Source organism: Sminthopsis crassicaudata, chromosome 2 (assembly GCF_048593235.1).
Source record: "Sminthopsis crassicaudata isolate SCR6 chromosome 2, ASM4859323v1, whole genome shotgun sequence".
NCBI lineage: Eukaryota > Metazoa > Chordata > Mammalia > Dasyuromorphia > Dasyuridae > Sminthopsis > Sminthopsis crassicaudata.
Window position 1 is genome coordinate 652823631 of NC_133618.1, and position 23873 is coordinate 652847503.

Below are 23873 nucleotides of genomic sequence, written 5' to 3' on the forward strand. Positions count from 1 at the left end.
CTCAATTTTATAGAAAACATCACTTCAAGCATCTGGAATAACAATAACAATAACACTAATATAACATTATTTCATGTAACATTTATGTAACATTTTATGTAACATTTTAAGATTTACAATATGTCATATAAATATTACCCAGTTGAATTCTCACAACTCTGGGAGGTAGGGAGATATTACTATTCCCACTTTATAGTTGAGTAAAATGAGGCAGACAGAGGTGAATTGACTTACACAGTTAGTAGATATCTGAGGCCAGATTGGAACTCTTGTTACCCTCTAACTACTGTCTTTTCCATTCACATGGGACTTGGTGGTAATTTCAAAAGTTCACAACATTATAAAATCTGTGAATTAGGTTATAGCAATGAGATTAAGGATGGGACAAGCATTGTTAAATTCCAAAAAAATAGGAATATCAAAAACTATGGCCTATGAAGTAGGAAAAGAGGGTTGACAACTTCTAGCAAATTATTTAGGTGTGATATTCAATTTGATTTCTGGACTTCCACAAAAGAGATAATCAAAAGGAAAAGAAAACACTGATTTAAAAAAATGAGCAAACTTGGGCAAAAATTCTTATCAAAGTTCAATTGGCCTTGAAGATTTGGTGCAGGACTTGGAATACAGTAACTTCATGACCTCTTCTATAGCAATTCATGCACACAAAGGGTATCTATACTCAAATCCTACAATTGCCCAGTGCTACAGCAAATTATCCTGCTCTCCACACACCCTGACTAGGGTTTCTAACCCTTCTTACCCCTTAAATCCAATTGTCAAATTTTCTTTCCATTGACACTGCCGCCCTTCGGGTACAAGTAAGTATCACTTTATACCTGGTCTAGTGCAATATCCCTCCAGATGAATGAATCTGCCTGCTCAAGTCTTTTCTCAATCCAATCCATCCTCCATTCAGTCACTAAACTTTTTTTCCCTAAAATGTAGGTTTGACCATGTCAATATCCTATTCAGTAAACTCCATTTTTCCTCCATACTTCCTATTTGCTCCTGGAGGTTATAGGGAATTCCCTGTTGCCTCCTATTGCCTCCAGGATCAAACAGGAGATACTCTTTTTGAAATTCAAAACCCCATTTACCTACCTCTCTAGCCTTCTTATACTTCAGTCCCTACTTGATCTTTGATCAAGTGATACTGACCTCCTGCCTACTCTAGGCAAAAGACATTTCATCTTTCTGCTCGAGGTATTTTCTTTGACTATTTCCCAATTCTGAAATTTCCTTTTTTTTTTTTTTTTTTTTTTTTTGCCTCCTGGCTTCCTTTAAGTCCTAGCTAAATCATATCTTCTACAGAAAGCTTTTTCCAACTTCTCTTAATCCTATTGCCTTCCTTCAGTTAGTTATTTCCTATTTTTCTTGAATTTGAATTTTCATTTGAATTTTTCCCACTAGATTGTCAGCATCTTGAGGTTATAATGTGGTACTGAGGAGAATCTGATTGGAAAGAGACAAGAGAGAGACAAGAGAGAGGTAGAGAGAGACACAGAGGGAGAGAGAGAGAGAGAGAAAGTGTAAAGGGAGGAGGAAGGAAGGAAGGGAGGGAGGGAAGAATTTATTGAATTCCTACTATGTGCCAGAAATTATTCTAAACATTTTACTCAAATTATCTCATTGATCTTCCCAACAATTCCAGTAGGTTAGATAAATGATCTTCACTTTACAATTCAGGTAATTGAGATGGACAGAGGTTAAATGACATTCCCAGGATGGTAGCACAAATAAGCATATGAGCCTGGATTAAAACTCAGGTCTTCTCATTCCAAGTCCAGTATCTAGCTGCTTGATATAGAGAAAAAAGATATAAAAATTATTTTGGGGAAAATGGAGAAATGATCCCTTTCATATTAGGATAGAAGGGATGGGGCAAGTGGAAGCTTTCTATCCTGTGACTGATAGATGCTTATTGTTTTATTTTTGATAGCATTCATCAGTCACTTGGGGAGCTTGCACATTATATGTGTAGATATAGGCACACATTTCTGCATTTATATACATGTATATAGATATATATGTGTTTATATAGAATATATACATATGTATTTATAGAGATATAGAGATATATGTGTATACATGTATTTTTATGTATATGTAAATAGAGGTAGACACATGATTTTATTGGTTTAGAAATTTCCTAATGTGGAAACTTCCTCTACTGTCATAGATTGGTAACTTTTTGTAATTTATGACCTTGAAGAGTTGCCTAGGGCAACAATATATATACTTATACATAGAAATGTATAAGACATAAACATTGAATATAACTTAGTGATAATTGCATGATGGAGGACAGGATTAAAATTTCTTATGTAAATCAATTATATTATCTGATTTCCCTTCCCCCTTTATGAAGATCTTCTGTTTTAGGGGAATGCTATTTGCCTCACAGTACATCCAAACTCATTTGACAATCAGCCATATTTTATGGTTCCCTAAGTGTAATTACATGAAAATATTTTTCAACAAATAGAGACTATTTTGTATCACATGCTTCTACAGAAAATTATAATCTTTCCATTCACAATGACCATTTCTTGTGTACCCTTCAGTTAAAAATAATAATAAGCTTTTATCTATCAGACATCATTGCCTTGTGGTATGCAGTCAATGATTTCATTACATGTATTGGAGGGGTGGGGGAATTGAGTGATAATTATAAATTCATAAATACATAATTCATGAGCAAAATGATTTTAAAGCGATGAATATAGAATTATATGTTTCTTAGAGAAAATAACAGAGATGTTCTGATTAAGCCCATATCCTGGCATATGTTAAATTCCAGCCAAACTGATGAGGTACATTTTCTTTTCTGAAACCACCTTTGATAAGAAATACATTACAAACTCATCAGTTTGGTTTCCTGTTAACAAAGAGACAGCAGCCGTCTGGATCATTCTGGATCCGCAGTGAAACTGCCACACCATGTATCCTCCAACTAAAGCTGTGTACGTCTGACAAGGGGCAGATGAATCCAGGAGTTATTGTGCAGGGGCTTAAATCTATGCGGCAGCTGACGGTTGAAATAATCATCTATGTATCGCTCTGAGCAAGCTGGGGAAAGGTTGAAGCTGTATATTTTCAACATATCGAGTCTAATGGCTAATCTGTTGTCTTGTACAGGGTGCTGGGTGGACATGTACCAAATGCTGACAGTTCCGAGGAATTGCTTCTGGTAGATATCGTTTACCTGAGACTTGGAGTGTTGGGTAGTCAAACAGCTGGCTTAGGTGGTACCAAAAAAATCCATCTTTGCTCAGATCCCAAGACCCAAGGTATCTGTTAGCCCCAGTAGCAGAGGGATTGTTAACACCGGGTCATAACACCAGGTCAGGAGAGACTCTATCCAGCCATCCGGTTTCCTTAACTTTTGTTCTCTGACTTTAAATGCTTCTCCATAAAAGACAGAGGAACATTTTTCTTGAGGATAAATGGGAAATAATGTAGGGAGTTATAAGATACTGGCACAGATGAGGCAAAGAGAAAAAGAAAGGAGCTATGACTGTTGGAAATGGGGCCGAAAATGTTTCATCTCACTCCTTGAACATTCAGTCTTTGAAGAGTTTCTTAGAGAGCATCAGTCTCTCCAGAGTGAGAAGGAGATGTGTATATGGAGAAGGCAGAAGACTTGTTGAAAACAGAGAGGGATTAGAGAGAAGTCAAACATGTGTGATCACAAAGGATCCATCCTGACAGTCTCTGAAAAAAAATATATATATATTTACATATATCCATATATATATAAATATACACACATGTACATATATGCATACAATATATTTGTAGATATGTATAGATATACATATATAAATATATGTATGTGCATGTATGTGCATGTGTGTGTGTTTCGAATTCCCTTTTTCCTTCTTCCTACTCAGGGACATAATAAAGGTGTACTCCTTTTTCCTTTGTATTTATCCTTTGAAATGAACTAAATTCTCTTAATCTTCAACCCAATAATTCAAGGCACAATTCTATTTGCATGAAGCATCTCTTTTGAAAACATAGTATCTTTGCACATTAGCAAATACTTAATATTTGTTAATAATTGAAAGCAAATTTCATGACAGGAAAGAAAAACCACTAATATTACCATAGTAAATTAACCCTACAAAGAAAGACATTGGCAACACATTTTTCCAGTGGGTTCTTCTCTAGCTTACTATGACTATTACCCAGGTAATTTGATTGGATCAGATGGAGTTCAAATTTATATCACTTGTGAAACTACAGATGTGGGGCTTTATCTAGTTGGATTGTAATACTTTATTTCCTTACCAATATGTAGAATGTGAGGGTTATCGTAAGGAACTTTAACAATTACAATAACAATAATAAATCAATCCATATTCATTTGATGGTATTCTGTATACCAAATAGTCTTTCCATAGAGAGCATATATTCTAAACTGAAAGGACTTCTGATCATATATTTATGATATTTTTCCCTTTCTCTTACATAGGAACTGTATTCTTTCTTTTTTGTTGTTGAATTTAAACATAAAATTTCAGTCACCTAGTTAGAACAAAATACTCTATTAAAAAGGCTCAGAATCTTGAAGGACTGAGCTATATTAATTGATATAGTGCATTTGCACAAACTAGACAGAGTAGAATGAGTTTTTATTTTAAAGTGAAATTATAACACTATCCTATCATTTGTATTTAAAGTACCTTTAAATAAATATGAGAAATTATAGTATAATTAATTTTAAAATTCTTAGGTCTGGTGATTTGTCTAGGCCTTTATAACCTATTGATCCTATTGAGTCCCTTTCTCTGTTCTAATATTAATTTTATAAAATCAAGAAATGAAAAACATCCAACATAGCCAGCATATCCAATCTCTCCACCTCCAAGGTAGACTCTACAGACCACCTTGCATATTGGAAAGGTACTATGGTATAAGGGAAAGAGTACCATGTTTAGTATTAAAAGATCTTGTTGGTATCCTACTTCTGCCAACTATTACCTTCATAATTTGGGGCAAGTCACTTTTTTATCTCAATCTTAGTTTCCTCCTCTGTGAATTATGGGTATTGGATTAGACAGTCCTTTATTCTCTTCTAGCTCCAAAGATATGGTTCTATGATATTAGTCTAGTATGTTTCTGAAATCCTAAAGATTTTCATTTATCCATAGTACTTCTCATTCTAGTGGTAAGATTCTGACCAATATCACCTGATTTTGCCAAACTATCACTTCTTTCTTTCTCAGGCTACATCTTGCCTTTCTTCTTGAGGTCCATTACCATATTTCAAAAGGAGCTTAGAGGAATTCAGTGAGGATTTTTTCTATGATGTTAACAACTTGGTCTCTTTTTGAAAATTCCTGGCACTCTCTGTGGCAGAGATGAGTCACCAAACTGGTCTACAGAGAGAGACAAGTGCCTTCTTAAAGGCCCCACTGGACCTCATCCCTAACTGTAGATGTCATGGATTCACTGACTTCACTAATAGGCTTGTGTCATTTCCATAAGAGTCTTTATCTTGAATAAGGAATAATATAGACATTCACAAAGATGAAGCTATTGATCTACTTTTCAAATGCATTGAGTCAATACTTTGGGTTCTCTTTTAATTCTGTAGTTTTTTTTTTTTTGTTTGTTTTTGTTTTTGTTTTTTTGTTTTTCTTACCCAGCCCCTTCTAAAATTCTGAGATTAGATAGAGTTTAAGGACAAATATTTTGGTTATGAATATGGATCCTCTCTTTCCTTGCCTGTTTTTTCGTTCAAATGTTTTGAAGATCTTAAAATACAACCATGTTCTATTGATATTTGCTTTCACCACCACCCTAATCAAGACATCTTGATCATCACTCTTACTTGTCTCAAGAACAAGAAGTACAAGCCATCTTTTGCAGTTTAAGCAGCTATATCAAGACAAAGGTTTCTCTGCTGGATCTTTTCATGAAGTAAAAGCTTCACATGGGATGATGACCTGGAGTTCGATAATAATTTCCTGTGACTAACCTTTTTTATGGGTTTCAAAAGATAAAGAATCTTCTCTTTTAGAAATGTGTGTATGTGTGTGGGGGGGGTGGGGGTGGGGGGTGTACGTGCATGCTCTGATGGTGAGATCAGATATGTTTATTTTGGACAATGATTATCTTCCTTGAAGATGACCATCTTGGTGATTTACCATCCTACAGATGTTTCCAGCAGCAGCAGCAACAACAAAGTATTTTCCAGGAAGGTGTTAGAAGGAAAAATCTACAGTTCTCCAGTTTTAATTCAAATCTTCGATTCTACTTCATGTTAAAGTTGGTTTGAAAGATTTTAAACAATAGCAACAGGCATTAATTTCCCTTTTTTTTTCCCTTATTGTTTGGCAGTTAAGGATGAAGCCAAATCACGTTATCCCAAACGCGCATTTGAGCTCCAGAACGCAACTTCAAAATCACATCTTGTGGCCAAGCCAGGTGAAGGAGTACCAGAACCTACCCCCAATGTTAATTAACAGTAAAGGGAGTCTCTTCCATGCAGCACCTCTGGCTGTTGCACTGTTTTGTTCTGAGTGCAGTTGAGCAAGGGAAATCTACTTTCTATCCACTGCAGCATGCATTCGATTTGCTTATAGAATACTGATACCATCCCCCAGTACTGGGGCTAGCCCAAGGTTGTTATAGCTTCTCCCTCTTGCTAGATGCCTAGACAATCAAAGCACTTTGCATGACTTTTACTCGAGTGTTTTCAGTGTGAAAATGACATTACTAATGACCTGTTAAGTGCTTGCAGATGTGGGTTGCTCCAGATGTGGTGATTAATAATGTAATGGAGATAGCTAGTCAACTAATGTTTATGGGTGGTTTGTGTTTTATCATCTTCTGGGTTTTATTTCCTTTGAATCCTTTCTACTTCCAGCCAGCAGGACATAACCCGCCCCTTTGGTCTCCAGGCCACCATCTTCCCCACTCTGGGAGCGTCTCCCAGGCTGGAGCTCAATTTAGGGTTCACCACACACTGACATTTGGGTTTTTCTGAAACATTGAAAGTTTTGACAGATGCCCTAGTTGATTCCAAAGGTCCATAAAAAGGGTTTGGTAAGCTGCGACAAGAGCAAGTATTTGTTAGCCTGGCTAAGGATAGAAAATGAAACAGATTTCCTAAAAAAAAAAATCTAGCTTTAAAAAAATAATAATAAAAAATCTTTTTGAAATAAGCCCAGATTTCTGGCCAGTGTTTCTGGAAGACATTGCCTTTCTCTTGCTTGAAAGGAGAATGCCGATGAAAAGTCAAGCAAAATGTTGTTACAGATGTTCAGTTCTGCATTAAGGCAGTTAGAATTACCACCACATCTTAAATCAATTCACAGAATGTTGTCTGGAGGTTATGTCATTGAAATAATGAATCCTCTTTACTCAAGTATAAGCAAACATGTTAAAACATCATTGTAACTTTAAATTAAACTCCAGTGTAAACCAGAGGATCTGAAGCCTCATTAGACTTGCCTGACATTTTTCGGGTAACGAGTCTTCTCCAACTGTAAAACTGTTAGATTCGGTGCCTATTAGACAAGCGAGCTCTGGGATGTTACAACAACGCATTAAGTGTTATACTTAGGGATGTGCAAAAACAAGCTCTTGAATTTTATGAGGACTTGGAGGCTGGATGAAGTTCAGGCCCTATAAAAATTCCAGGTTGGATTCCTGAACTTGTTTGCAAATTTGAGAAACTGGGAAAAAGCAGCCTTGTTTCCTATGAGTGCCTCTGAATATGGTTCCCAAAGTGTGAAGGTGAGTCAAAACAGTTAGAAACAGAGGCATATGATAATTAGCCAAAACAGCAGGTTAAATATGGGCCTCTAAAGTTGAGCTGTCATACTGTAGTAGCCCATTATTTGAATCCATTTGTCTTTCAAGAGAGTAAGTAAATTTAAGACTCCTTTTTAATTCAATTTTTATTCCTCTCATGTAGGCACAAGAGCCATGAAATGAAAATTATATTTTATAGCTTAACTAAAAGTTTTCCTAGATCCACTTTCTTTAAATATGCAGGAAATTGATAGAATCCATATAAAGGATAATAATTAAATATGGTTTATATCCTACTTACGAAGAAGAAGTTATCGCTGCCTCTCTTGTGGGATCCAAGCCATATGTAATGGTCTTCATTACACAATGTCCATATATTTAAGCTGGAGACATTTTCCCTCTTCTCTTCGGGGAACAAATCTGAATTTCCAGGCGGTGAGTGCCGAAGGAACCTTTGAACACAAGTTTCTTTTAAGAGAACAAATCCCAGTTTAAATGCAATATGATTATGATGGATGATCTTTCCTAGTTGCAATGAAAATAAATGGTTCCCTTGCTTAGAGTGAAGCTCAGCTCTACCACCTAAATGAGGTGTCTCTCTGGGGCTGGGTAACAGGTATAAGCCTGGTAGCTGAAAAGTACTGCAGATAAATACAGAGAGTGGTATAAATGTGATGGACACCTAAGGAAAAAAATTATTTATTGTAGACAAAACCCAAAACCAGAATCAAAAAAGAGAAACAAAAAGGAAAGCCAAAGATGATGACAGCTATTATGCGTCTTAACTAATAAAGACTCTAGAATTGTCCCAAATAGTTGTAACATCTGGTAGCCTTGGAAAAAAAAGCTAACAATTCTAGTCCATGTCAGATGAAAGGCTTTCATTGGACTGACCCTTAACATCTGAAAGCAGAACACATAATTCATTTTAACCAGGAGGAAAATAATAGCAACAGCAGCAATAACAGCATTCATTCCTCTCTACCTCTCTTTTTGTTTTGGGTTTTAAAAAATTGTTTATTCTTAGCATTCTGCACAGCTTATTTAAAATGCTTTGGACCCTCATGGAATCATGGAAGCCGGTCTACAGTATAAATCAGACCTTACATGTGTGTAGATATAGAGTTTTCTTTCCACCAGTGAGAGAGATTAAAGCATGAACACATTCACACACTTACAAACTCACATTCTCACTACATGTCTTTCCCATTACTAACTCAGATTCACATTCTCTCATGCTTTGAAGGGAAGATTAATTCAGGTCAAGCTCCAAGTTCCTATTTACTTGCTCAGAGATGCATATCAACTGGAAGTGATTTTTTTCAATACCATTTATATAGCTTGTATTTATTTCCTTTAATCTTCTAAATGTGTTTAGTCTCTGTGTGATTTGCTCTGGATACCCATTTCTGATAAGAAATATCTTACGAGCATCTCAGTTCCTGCTTGGAACACTTTGTGATTGATTGGGTTGGACAGAGCATTTTTCAATTGAGGTGGGCATGGTCCTGAGCAGAAGAACAGAGAGTGTGATAGGTTGGTTTGCATGGATTGGCATGATACCCCTCCCCTTCTCTGGAACTACCATCTTTGTTTCACAATTCTTGCCATTGTCCTGCTTCTCTCTCTTGGGCTTGTGAATCCTTGGGATTTCAGAGATAGACAAGCAGAAGAAGGGGACATATGGAAAATGCCATAAAGTAGAGCTGAAGAGGAAATGGATTATTCAATTCATTTGGGGGAAGTTTATTATTCTTTTATTATAAGCCCAATTTCATGGGTTTTGTTTTATTTTTAGAGATGATAAAATGCATGTTCCGATAAAAATTTTTTTTCTTCCTGGATGCTCCTTTGTAGCTGAGGTGTTTGTTTGTTTGTTTGCTTGTTTTTTTCAGATTTGCACCCAATTAATCTGCATTAAACTTCTTTTAACATTATTACTACTATTCTCTTTCTTCTTAGCTTTAAGGTAACCACCATCTGCTATTGGCTTCAGTTTTATTTCCTCCTCCTCCTCAGTGTTGCAGCCCACTATAGGAATTCAAGCATTCTTTTTTTCCTTCTTGACATTACAGCTTTAGTCTGAATTGTGAGGGTGGGAAGAGGAAAACTAGGATTTTACAGACGATACCCCTTGGTGATGGACATGGTACAACATCTGCTAATTACCAAGCAAGCACCTAGCCTGGAAAGAAGCTTCATGAATGCTAATACCACTACAGAGCTTAGTAGAGTATTTCTTGGCTTGGGGCAAAAGCAACAAAATGTGCTATAGTGTTTGTAAGTTATATCGAACACTGTTTAGCTACCTACATCCTTTAATTTTTCCCTATTATAAAATAGTTTTTTGGTTTGGTTTTGATTCACTGAAAGTATAAGGATATCTTCTGTTATACAGATGGTCACTCTCACCCATCTCTCCAACTTTTATTCTAGTTATTTCATCACAGTCTGTTAGGACAAGATCTGTTCTTCCTAAGCCCCATGCCCACTCTTTCCCTCTTGCAAGGGTGGATAGCCAGGGGAAGGAGTTGTATTGGAGATGTAGGCACAATCAAATGCCAGCATTTGCAATCCTGACTGATTAAAACATTGATTTATTAAGGCTTTCAATCCTGACTGTTCCTCAAAGACTGTTGTCTGGCATGGGAGAAGCAAGAACCAGTTGAGCTGGTTCATGAGGAGAAACAGGCTGGCAGCTGTTATGTTGGTAATTCAAATATAACTTTATCTTGTTAGGTTTAGGGGAACACTTATTCTGTCATCCAGTAGCACCAAGGATTGACCAAAATTAACTCCCAGGATACCGATTACTGGTGCCACATTCTTGTTTGTATGTACAGACCATTTTTAGGATTCATTTTTCTTTTGGCAAGGGTGACTTCTAAACTATTTTAGTTAGTTTGAACTGAGATATTCAAAAATCCTATTATTTTAGAGGATTTAAAATTTTTTTTTCCTTTACTCTTTCCTTTTCCCTTTTCTTCTTTAGCTAGTCTCTTTGACTAACATATATGGTATTTTGTTGTTGAGTCCAAAAAGAGAACAGTGAATGACTGAGCCTTGAGTGAGTGTTCTTTGATATCTCGCCTATATTTCACAGTCTGCCCTCAAACTGTTCATAATCTCATGAGTTGCCTGTATTTCCAGTTGAAGATGAACAGCCATCAACGCTGTCACCCAAAAAAAAACAGCGGAATGGAGGAATGAGGAACTCGCCCAACTCCTCACCTAAGCTGATGAGGTAAGGGATGGGAAGGGGGACAGCGGGCGGCTTTCTCCTCCAGTTTACTTCTCTCTCTCCTCCCTCAAGAGTCTTCCCTCCCCTCAAAAAAATGGGGTTGGGGGGATAGAGATCATTAGATGGCTTCTTAAAGGCTGAAGTATTTATTCTGTCAGCTTGTCAGCAGTTAATGATAGAGCTGAAAAAAAAATTCTGTCATGAAAAACAGTTTGAAAAGCTGTTTGAAAAATACATAGGCTTTAAAGTCTTAGCTGTCACCCTGTCCTGTCTGTGTGTTGTTCTTAAACAGCCCTGGCACTAATGATAGCACGAACCAATCAGAGGAAATCGTGGGGTTACTTTGCCTCTGGCAGTTCTGCTTCTGCTTCAGTCCCTCCGAGGACTGTTTTCTGTACTTAAGGCCATATGTGAGATGTATCATCACAATCAAAAATGAACCTGAATATTACCTTCCTTTTATCCTGTCGATTGAAATCAAATTTCCGTTAATTGATTTTGACTGATAAAAAAGTCTAATAATCTGTGTACTTGCCAAAGCAAAGTTCAAAACTAATCTGGCTTCGCTCAGGCTAAAAGCAATATTAATTATGAAATACAGGGTGTTTTTTTTTTTAGATGAGAGCATCCATTAGGAGTTAAGGGTAAAACTAGATTTGAACCAAATCTCTATTTTTCTGTTCTTAGCCTCTTTGCTTTTTAATTCCTAAGTTTTCTTTGCAACTTTCTCCTACTCCCCTGCCTCACCTAGGAGTTTATTTCCCCCAGCATGCAATGATGATTTTAATAAACCATCTAGTTCATCTCTTTGTCATCATTTCAATGGAACCATCTGATGTTGATGGGAATTTATATTGTTGTTGCTTAGACTCTAGAGAAGATGATTTTGTACTTTCCCTGCCAGCCTTCTTGAAACTGTAAACTTATTAACTGTAAACTTCCCATCAACCAGATCCACTGTCCATGTACTAGTTATCAAAAAATTGGAATGATTTGCTGATCTATGTAGCTCCCCATAAATGACTTTCATCATCACAATGATGTTTTCTAGGTTTTTTTTCTTTCCATTCATCTACTTCCTTCCCTTTGATTATTGAAATAGATGAATAGTTTTCCTCTTCAGACACTCTTTACATTTCAGTGAGCATCCATTCCTGCATTAGTGTCTACACTTATAGGACCTAATCAGAGATATACTTTCAAGATTACATATAATATTAATTTTATAAATTATACATTAGCAGCTAGTTAGTATCTGAGTGCTGGACCTGGAGTCAAGAAGAACTGAGTTCAAATTCATCCTCAGAACACTTACTAGCTATTTGACCTTGTCCAAGTCACTAACCTTCATCACTTAACTTCTGCTGCCTCAGTTACTTTATCTGTAAAATGGGGAAGAGGGACCCACTTCCTGGGATTGTTATGAATAAATAATGAGAGAATATCTATAAAGTACCTTAAAGCACCATATAAATATTAGATATCATCATCATTATTGTATATGTAAGTATATATCTATATATAAGCATACACTTGCTACATATACATACTGATCATTTGTGTATATTAATATGAATGTACACACTTACACTGTTCTCTGTTGAGGACAGAGAAGTCAAATAGCTAGGTAGAGATATCAGAGAAAGGTACATTCATCCAGCTGTAGCCTTTATCCTCCCCCTGTTGACCATTGATTCCAGTTAAATGTTTTGCTAAAAGTTCTCTCCCTTCCCGTTAGCTCAGGCTTGCTTGGATGACACTGATTTAAATGCTTGTTTACAGTTTATGAGAAGGAATAAAATGAACCAACTGCCAAGCTTCTCATTTTTATGATGCCAGTTGTCACGCTAGCATTCATCTCCAATTTACTCACCTTTGGATAATCTCCTTATCTTGCACTAATAGTTTTATCCATTGGAAGTTGGAGGAGGGGGTAGTGGAGAATAAAGGGAGGACGGGAGCCCTCCTTTGCCTCAATTTGGAGGTGCAAATAAATAAATAAATAAATGCATACATAAATAAATAGAAAGCTGCAAATTCTGAAACCTTTGGAGCCAAATTCCCTGTCCCTGTTTGCTATGTAAAGTATGGCTCATTGCTTTGATCTTGAGTAATAATAATTCTGGGGAGTTATACTGTTTTCATATGCTTCAAAGCTGTGTCAAAGTTTTGCTGCTTAAGGGTGCTTCTTTATTCTGCTGGCTCTTGGGTACTGAGATGACAGGTCCTCTGTAAGAGGTGCAGGCTTTTTCAAGTCATAGCCTTCAGCAAAACATCAAATTACCAAATCCAGGGTAACACACTTCTACACAAATGCCTTTCCTGTAGATATATTATACCATATATATTAAATACTTTAGTGTTACACGGTACATTTTATGTGCGATGGAAAGTGATGGTTTGAGGTAGCCTTGGGGGGGACTTTTTTTTTTTTCCACAAGCAGAAAAAGCTAGTGTATACCGTATCAAGTATGGTTTTTACAGGACTTTCTGCCCGAAGGCCTTTGTAAATAAGTAATGATCAACAGATTGGCTGTGGGTTTTTGAAAAGCATGCCTATGTCAGTTTGCATGATGGAGGAATATTTTCAAAGTGGATCCCGCTTTCATTGCCTGCCGAAGAGGGACTAAGGGAGAGTCAGCATCCCAGGCTTGGGCTGTCTGCTCACTAGCACATCGGAATTGTTAAACGTGGGTCAGGAACGGAGCAGAGAACTTGCTCTTTTTCAGGGCTCTGATGTTTCATGGTGGTGTTTCTGTCCAGCTGCCCTTCCTGCCGAGAGTCTCTACCAGATTTCCCTGGCTCACGGATGCCTTGGGAAAACCCATGTTATTATTAAAAGCCTTCCCCAAACCATAATGGATTGGGAGTCAGAAGACATGGATTCAAATCTTGCCTCAAACACTTTCTGACCTTTGATTATTTATTTAAACTCTAGATGCCTCAGTTTCTTTATCTGTAAAAAAATGAGGGCATTAGATTTACTGTGTTCTAAGATCTCTTCCAGCTGTAATTCTATGACTATGTAATTCTTACTAAGACCAAAATAGAAGTTCATTGTTTTCCCTTAAGAAATGAAGGAGTTTATTATTTACATCGATGGAATCCAGTAGTTAGTAAAGTTACTGGCACATAGCGGGTGCTTTGTAAATGCTAATTGACTATCATTTATTCTCCAAATGCCAGTATTTCTTTATGATTTACCCCATGAGAATTAGAGGAACTAATTGCATTCTCTTGGGTATCACATGTAAAGATGCACCTTTCCATATTCATTGAGACCTGAAGATGCAGACTTCTGTGTCATTTGGTTTCTTTGGAAAGTGTGTAACAGGCTTTGAATTCTTGGTTCCTTCTCTCGCACAGTTACTGGCACATAGTGGGTGCTTCATAAATGCTAATTGATTGATTATCATTTATTCTCCAAATGCCAAGATTTCTTTATGATTTACCTTGTGGGAATTAGAGGAACTGTCTTGGGTAATATATGTAAAGATGCATTTTTCCATATTCTTTGATACCTGCAGATGCAGACTTCTATGTCACTTGCTTTCTTTGGAATATGTCTAACAGGCTTAGAATTCATTTGGTTCCTTCTCTAAAAATCTCTTATATTAATCATATATTATAGTTAGGGCCCTGTTACACAAGCATCCATTTCCAAAATTCCTATATACTCACTAGCAGAGACTAATGGAATATCCTTTGGTCTCTTCAGTTTTGCTAGGCTCTATTTAAGTTTCCTTTTTTTCTGGAGGAGATAGTACTCATAATGTCCATTCTCTGTGATCTGGATGATCCACAAAGAAGAAAAATGGCCTTTTGATTTTGAATTCCTTGGATAATGTTTGAACAGGAATCTGAAAATAGATGAGATTTTAGTGGTTTATGATAAGAACACAGAATTATATTCATTAGTTTTTAATTTCATGCTTCCTCAAATAAAGCATGCCTTTGTTCAAATGCTAACTCAAAATTGTTTACCAGATAGCAAATTAGAGGAGGTTTCCAACATATTGTCTTGTAAAAGGTTGTAACCTTTTATTTTTTCCTACACAAAGTTTGGCTGGTTTTCCTTTTGTTGGTCCAGACCTATGATTTCACTGTAAGCAGGTCATAGTGTAGAAAGTCCTGCCATTGATGCCAATCAGTAATTAGTATCTAAATTTTACAGAGTTCCTTGGGAACTAAGAGGTTAGGTGACACAATTAGTAATGTATGAGAGGGAAGATTTGACTTCAAACCTTCCTGACTCTGAGGCTAGTTCTCTCTGTGCTATGCCCCATTGCCTCTCAGATAAATTTTATATATAGGAATCCTAATATTTTATATCTTTCCATTATACTGACAGAAAATCACCCTAGGATCAGGCTTGATTTAGATGAGTTTGGGGTACTGTGCTACCTGACATGACTTGGAATCAGGATAAGATCATCAGAGCCACCTTTCATTTCATAGGGGTATTTGGAGTCCTATTTGGCAACGTTTTACTTTTTTTATTTGAGACCAGAAAAATCAGAATCCTACTACAGTGAAGCACAGAGTTCCTATATCCTAGTTCTCACTAATCATGGAGCATGTTGCCAGAAGCAGGATCATCTTTCTTTAGTTGTCATCTTCTAGAGGGCAGGAATGTTAGTTTTGCCCAGGCTGGATAATGTCATATTGATAAATTTTTCAGTTATGGGAAGGGACTTTGTCTAAAAATAGGGGAAGAAAATAATTGCCCAACAACTGAATCTCAGTTCAAGGTACCAGCCAAAATAAGTTAATCTAATAGTTAAAACAGATAATCTCTATGTGGACTCAAAAAGCTTTTCATGGTAACCTTAATAAACTATTTAGTTCATCCCTTAGTGATCATTTCAATGTAACCATCTGATGTTAATGAGTCTCCCCCCTCTACCTGAGTTCTTAACTCAATAGTTTAGCCATGGAATTAGCTCTGTAACAGAGATGGTCTACTCCCCCTAGTATCGCCAAGACATTTTGTAGTTCAGAGCATATCTTTTTTTTTTTTCTTTTCTGAGTCTGGGGTTAAGTGACTTGCCCAGGGTCACCCAGCTAGGAAGTGTTAAGTGTCTGAGACCAGATTTGGACTCGGGTCCTCCTAAATTCAGGGCTGGTGCTTTATCCACTGCACCACCTAGTTGCCCCCTGTTCAGAGCTTATCTTGATTTTTTTTAGAATACCATAATAGAAATGTAAACTCTTGAGGACAAAAATTATTTTTCTGTCTTTACATGGTGGTTTGTATATAGTAGATGCTTAAAAATATTTCTTGAATTGAATAGAAAAAAGGGGAATCACTCATTCTCTAAATATTTGATTTCTTTCAAGAAGTATTTCATGGAATACACACAGAACATGGAATATACACAGGAGTAAAGTCATGTCAAGCAGCCTCAAAAGCTATCCATGTCCCAGAAATTTTTAGGAGAGACTGGGATTTAGAATGGGGTATAATCCCACATCACATATTCTGGGGAGATTTAGGAGAGAGAAAAGTTTGAGGAAGACTTCTGTGAGTAAATTAATAAATGGCAGAGATTAGATTTGTTCTTCTTGACCCCAGATGAAGAAATGGTAATGCTATGGAGAAGTTGTAAAAGAGCAGATTTAGTTTTAATAGAAAGAAAAAAAAAACTGTCTCTACAAACCCTAAAGTGTGATAAGCTGCTTTGGGAGGCTATGAGTCAATCTCCTCTCCCTAGATATCTCCAGGCAAAGAGCAGATGATCATTTGTTGTGTATGTTGTAGAGGGGATTCTCCTTTGGGAAATCTTAGAATAAATGTCCACTGAGATCCCTTCTTAGATTCTGTGATTTCAAGGGGATGTACACAAAGGGCCATTAAGAAAGTTAAGTGGCAAGTGTGAGAATATGAAGTGAATGGTTTGAAGAGATCCATGTCACCAGCACCCAGAAAATTGTAGGCACTGTGTCCCTTTTGGGAAGAGGAAAATGGCATGGGAGGAAAACCAGGCAGACAGAGAAACGGGCTTCTCTACACAGACATGAGGAAGGGGGGAGAGCTGCTTAGGTCTCTCCAGATCATTAAGGGAAATAACCTCACCTGTTCATCATATCTTTGCTCTTTATCTGGATTTCTCTTTGCTCGAGCATCTCGAGCAGGAATCTCCAAGACCAGGAGCAACCAGCCAACGTGGCCATACCAATAGAACTTAGTATGATTACGAAATAAAAAAAGTGGCTAATAAATAAAATGGGGAAAAGTCCTGGATCTGTGCCAGGAAGCCACTTAAGGAAGTGTCACAGGAGCCCAGAGTGCCACCTTCGGAACTTCAACTACTGAGTGGAATGAAAGGAGAAAGCAGTGTCACCCCGGCTGAGTCAAACCACCTCTTAATGCACAAACAAATAGAATGTGACAGGGCCCAAGGGGGCTGAAGAAGAAAGGAATAGTTGGTCTCCTCCCCCACTCCAAAGAGAGGGGTGAACTTGACACAGGCCTCTAGACAAGTAGCATACTCAGCAAAAGGTCATTTTGTGTCCTCATTCATAGGAACTTCATGGGGGCTGCCGGCAAAAATAGGCCGATATACACATGGGAGTGTATATACATGTGCACGCGTACCTATATATGTCTGTGCATAGCTACCCATCTCTACTTATTTTTGCATTTGTGGCCTCTTGTTCCTTATTTATATTTTACAATATATTTGTATTCTCTTATTTCTAGTTAGCAATATTATACATCTAAAACATACAATATACTTGGTTAACTAAAGTCCTATATCAGAAAAAAATAGAAGGAAACCTGTATGTTTAATAAGTAAATAGAGGGAAGAAAGGAATAAATATTTGTCCAGTGCCTATTCTGTGCTAAGCACTTGTAAATGTACTTTCATCAGAAGTCACAAATTTTCCAAGGTGAAAAGGTCCTAAAAGGTTTCTTAGTCCAATCATTTTACAGTTGCAGAAATTGAGGCACAGAGAAACAAAACCGTTTAATTGTTCTGATGTGAAATCAAAAATTCTTTCCTTCACACATTTTTGTTTTGGGGTGAAGGTGAGACAAGAGAACCATCAGTTTTAATTAGGTTTCTCAGAGGAGCTTTCTTCCCATTAACTGATGGGCATAAACATTAGGGTTCATAGCACTGGTTGGGAGAGCTATTTATAGAGACACATTTGGTCTTTTTTTTTTTCTTTCTCCCAGAATTCCTGGCATTCTGAGGGAAATGAAAGTATCCATAATGTCTTCCCTTTCACCCCCTGGCCATCTGCCTTCCTCCTTTGTATATTCTATGAGAATCCTAAGCAGTCTTCCTTTGGATGATGTCCTTTTGGATTCCACCATATAATCAATCATTAGTGCATGTATTCAGACCTGGAAGGAACCTCACAGATCATTTAGTCTAACCCCATAATTTTACAGATGAACAAACAGAGGCCAATAGAGGTTAAATGACTTTTTGCAGGAAAAAAAGTTGCAAAAAAATCCAATTCAGAGTAAAAGATGAATTCTTTGACTCCAAATTCAGTAGTTTTATAACATTTAGATCTCACAAAAGCTACTTGAAGCAAGTAATTCAAGTAAATTAACAGATGAGGAAATTGAGGTTTGGAGAAATTAGTGACCTTGATTGAAGATTACAGCTTGAGTACCAGAGGCAGGAATTATGGATGCTTGGGTTGCCTCATGTAGATATTCACTTCAGTGTGGTGGTAACAGCCCCTCTAAAGCTTTTCATATCCTGGAAACTTTTAACTGTTTTATATGTAAGCATGATGAGGTAACAATAGATAAATACAAAAGAATAACATTTCTTTAGGAAATTAGTGGAAGGAATGATAAATAACCTTAGAATGATTTTTAGATTTGATGGTAGGAAAAAAAAATTCCTAAAACAGAATTTTGCAAAAATTGAGAGACAGTAAGTTCTTCTTCATTGGAGGTCTTTAAGCAAAGGCTGAATGACCTATCACATATGTTGTAGTGGGGATTCCTTTAAATCATGATTTGAACTAGATGGATAATGAAGTCTCCATGTTGTCATTGCTGAATCATTTTGATTGTATCTAATTCTTCACGACCCAATTTGGAATTTTCTTGGCAAGGATACTATAATGGTTTGCCATTTCCCTCTCCAATTAATTTTACAAATGAGGAAACTGAGGAAAACAGGGTTAAGTGACTTGAGGCTTGTAAATGTCTAGAGCTGAATTTGAAATTACATTGCCTACATCCAAGCTCAGTGCTTTATCCATTGCTCTACTTAACTGCTTAGTGAGATCCCTTTCAAATCTCAAATTTTTAGATTCTATCATTAAATCTGTGATCCAGTGATGAGAGGTCTATGTGCTATTTTTCCCCAAATTGTTATGTATCTTCTCACTTCCTAAACACTTGAAGAATTGCCATCTAAATGGTTTCATTATTAACTTGGAAAAGGAATATGTTAGGGAATAATGAAAAAAATAATATTAGGTTCATTAAAATAAGTACTGAATTTTTTAAATAACCAACATCTAATAAGAAATGGATGTAAATTTGTTTTTCTCTCTAAGATTCCATGCTTATTTTCCTTGCTGCCATGGACTGTCCTCTGTATTATTTTCCTCTTTATGAAAGTGAAGGGAATGGAGATATCTTAATACTTTTATGTCTCCCAGTCAGACCCATGGAGGGTCACTACCACATGAACAACAAAGATGGGTCTGTGTCCATCATCACCAAATTTACCAACAGCCTTCATGTCTTTCCCCAACACGCCTGTGTCGCTGCTTGTCCAGAACGAGCCGTCACTCCATCTTGGCGAAGCTTTATAGAGATCAGTCAAAGCATTCGGGGAAGATTGAAGTGACAGGGGCCCACTGAGCAAATAGTCAAACATACAGCACATCATGAAATATTCAGCTCTGACATAGGAGCACTAAATGCTTTCTCAATTAAGAGCACCTATCCTGGCAGCCAGCAAACAGCAGCATTGTGTTTGCTGCACTGGTTTGTCACAGGGAGTGGGACCAGACACGTTCTACACAGTTTTGACAGGTTGCTTTGCTTTCAGGAATGTCCCCACCTCTCCTCGTTCCTGAAGGATAGAGAGAAGTGTCCCAGAACAGATGTTCCCAGTTTGTCTCTAGGTGCTCTGTAAGTCACCAGGGCAGGAAATGAGTATGTCCAGCCCTTTGCAATTAAGGCTTCCTGAACTGAGCATTTCTTGACCTTAGAAAAAGAAACCTCCCATTTCTTGCAGAACTGATGAGATTAATGACTGTTTATGGTGGGATTCTGAATACTCTTAAGAGTTCCAGATGCCCTGCCAGTCATAGGGTAAGAGATGAGTGTGTCCAGCCCTTTATAACTAAGGCTCCCTGAACTGAACATTTCTTGACTTTAGAAAAGAAATTCTCCCATTTTTTGCAGAACTGATGAGACTAATGACTGTTTATGGTGGGATCCTGAATGTTCCTAAGAGTTCCAAAAAGGAACAGGGTCCTGATGTCTAATCTTTATAACTAGATGCCTCCTATCTCCTGTCTCAAATTTGTTTCTTTCTGGTCCCTGAAATTTCCAACATAAGAGATAGGCAGTTTTTATGTGGGTAGTTAGTGAGTGATTTTTAACTGAAGTCCATAAAGATTTGAAATTGGAAAGACTACACCATCCATATGGTCCAGTCACTCTTACCTCCAAGGTCACACAATGGCAAGGGCAGGATTTGAAACCAAGTCCTTTGTCTTTGAGCCAGCATTTTTGTCCTTTGTGTTATGTTCAATAGGGGGAATGAGTAAGTCAAAAATGTCAGCCTTAGCATTTTATGATATTCTTTATAAAAAAGAATCCCAATTCTTCTACCTCTCATAAAAGTCCTAAAGTCCAATATTAAAACCTCTACAATAGAATATGTTGGGAGATGCATGTAGTATATGTCTGCAAGGAAAGGAGTGCTCTTTAAAATATAATACAGGCTTTCTCACAGCAGGTTTGCTGGAACAGGGATTTGTGGTTTTGCTCTAGGCTGTTGTCGTCAAGGCAGGCTTTTTGGTTTTCCCACTGTAGAGTAGCATTTAGTCTCCTCACTGAAATTAATTGATGATAAGTGGCATTTGTTGCTCTATGAAAGCAAGAAACAATGATATTTTATTCTTTATTTGAAGTCATGCAGGAATAATTTCTAGCTGAGGACCTTAGAGGTGTTATCTGGGACTTACAGAACAGAGATGTGAAAAATTTACTACACCAAGCTTTCTCTATTGAAAAGAAAAAAAAGAAAAAGAAAAAGAAAAGAGAAGATAAAAGCATCTATTGTTAATTTATTTAGTGCCTTCATATAAGGGGGATATCACAAACAATGGCCTACTCAAAAATATTTCTCAAGTCCACCTTCAGCATGTATGTTATCAAAGTTCTTTGTGATAGTTTTCTTTGGATTAGTCCCATAATGGCCCAATGGGCCAGTGAAATGTATATGCCATATAATGGTCAAGTTGGAGATTGTTTTTTAGAGGTAATACTATAGACAAAGAAGTAGAGCCAGGATTTAGGTGTCCATTTTGTGTCTCTATTTTCCTTTATATAATGTTAAGATAGGGCTAATTTAATATTTGGATTGGCCTTGTTGGGGGAAAGGGAAAGAATGTAAAAAAAAAAAAAAAAAGAAAGAAAAAACAAACAAGACTCTCCATTTATCAAATGTAGTGTTACATTTCCTCAAAAATTTGTCCTTTGTGTTATTTTGGTGTCTGGTTTATCTGGTTTGACTGCCAATATTGGCCAAAGTTATTCAATGCTTATAAGGTCACCGTTTCACTTTATCCAGTATGACAATAATCAAAGTTATCCTTAAATATGTATATGCATTTAATGCATGATGTAAATTTCCCTTGTGAAAAATTGATCACTTATGTTTGGGGCCTGAGACTAAATTGGCAAATATCTAGAAATATTCTAGGTAGGGAACTTACTCAGCCAGAACTGTCAGCAAGATGCTTTTCTCCCTCAAATGAACAGGCAGGACCCCAAAGCACCACAAGAGCAATTAATTACATTAATTAAGGAATTGCTGCTAAGTTATACCACCTTTATTTCAAGGTGGAAGGAAGATTCAGCAGGATCTCCTCCAGCTCATAAAATCCCTATTGCCTGAGAAATAAAGTACTATACAGTATCTAAGTAGTTAGTAACAAATGAGCCTTGAATTAATTATAGCACATTTCAGGGGAGTTGGGGATTGCTTTGTGAGTCAAGAAAATATATCAACTAAGTCGTGAAAGACAATATATAGTATCGGTCTTTGGTTCCAAATAACTGGCCTGTGAGGAGCTGTCGTTGAGAGTTTTAACAGTGGTTTTGGATGTTTTTTTTTGTAAACTAATGATATCGGAAGACAGTTCCTTTTCCAGTTCTAACAAACTGCCCTTTTCCCCTATTGGGCCTTCTATTACTATAGCAACATTGATTGGTGCTCACAATGGCAAGTGTTCGGCTGTGTTCTCACAAATATAAACTATTCTTTGGGAACCTTCAAAATCTCAATGTGGCAGCATTCAAAACTGTAAATAACGGGTCCTTTCCTTTCCACTTACCCTGGAAGGCTCTCTGCAGCCAACGCCAACTCTAGGCACTTAAAATTAAGAACGTGAAATTGTTTATTGTGGCTCAAGCAACCACATTTTAGTTGCAAAGTAATTATAGCTTCTGCCTTTGCTGTGATGAATTGCATCATTTTCTACCGAGTTCATTCAGCCAAGTGAGCCCAATGAATATGGGAACAGGGCTGGCCCTGGGCAAAAATCATTAAGTCATTGAGCTCACAGAGGCTCCTCCCTGCCTCCTGGGAACTCAGATACTTTTAGAGTAATATCCCATTTTGGCCCCATATTGGCCCCAATCTTCCAGGCCCATCAAAACTTTCTCATCTCATGGCTTGTATTTTTTTAATTTTTTGTTTTCTGATACAGATACCTATATCAGAAGCAGCCAGATGGTACAGTGGATAGAGTACTGGATTTAAAGAGGACCTCAATTCAATCTCAGATTAGATTATTTACTATGCATATGACTGAACAAGTCTTTCTTCTTCTCTTTCTCTTCCTCCTCCTTTTTTCTTCTTTCTTTTTTTCTCAATTATTTCTTCATTTCTCATCTCTTTTTTTGTTTGTTTGTTTAACTTACATTCTGACATAAGCATACCTTAATTTTTCTCTATCAGGGTTTTGGAAAGCTCATCATCATTAGCTTGTTCCTCCTTAGAAAACTTAAATAACTCTAGAATCAGAGTATCAGAGCTAAAGAGGAGCTTTAGAGACCATTTAAAGCACTTGTCTTGATTAACACTTAAGGAAATGAAGTTCCAGAAACAGGAGGTGTCTTGTATCCCACTGTTGGTCCCATATATAGATTTAAAGTCACTTTCAAATGCTTGTGTTCCATTGTTGGTCTAAACTGCATCTGAATTAGATACCATATCAGTTTCCTGACCTCCATTGGAGTCTTCTTTCCATTGAATCTTAATGCCATTATTTACAGTATTCTTTCTACCTACACTTTTTGTTTTTAAAGAATAGCACCAGGGGATCCCAGATTTAGAACTCAAAATGACTTCAGGGATATATTTCAAGTCCCTTACTTTATAGAAAAGGAAAGCCCAGGGAGGTTAAATAACCTTCCTGAGGTCACACAGAGAGTAAATGGCAAAGCTAACCTTCACCAATTGATTTCCCAAGCTGAATTCACATATTTGACCCAAAAAGTATTTGTCTTCCTGATAATAAGGAGACTTAAGAGATCTTGGGGATCCCCTTGTCCATTCTAATTAATATTGTCATCCTTCTTGGTGACCATGCTTCCTTGATATAGGCTAAATCTAGAATAATATCTATTATATCAGAA

At 37.0% G+C, this 23873-nt stretch overlaps 1 protein-coding gene across 1 annotated transcript in view; it reads left to right on the forward strand.

The window, feature by feature from the left end:
• KCNMA1 (potassium calcium-activated channel subfamily M alpha 1) overlaps positions 1 to 23873 on the forward strand; it is an 893014-nt gene that overhangs the window by 781049 nt on the left and 88092 nt on the right. Inside the window, 1 exon segment of the mRNA XM_074296747.1 lies at positions 10921 to 11014. Within this exon segment, the coding sequence (XP_074152848.1) occupies positions 10921 to 11014 (94 nt within the window).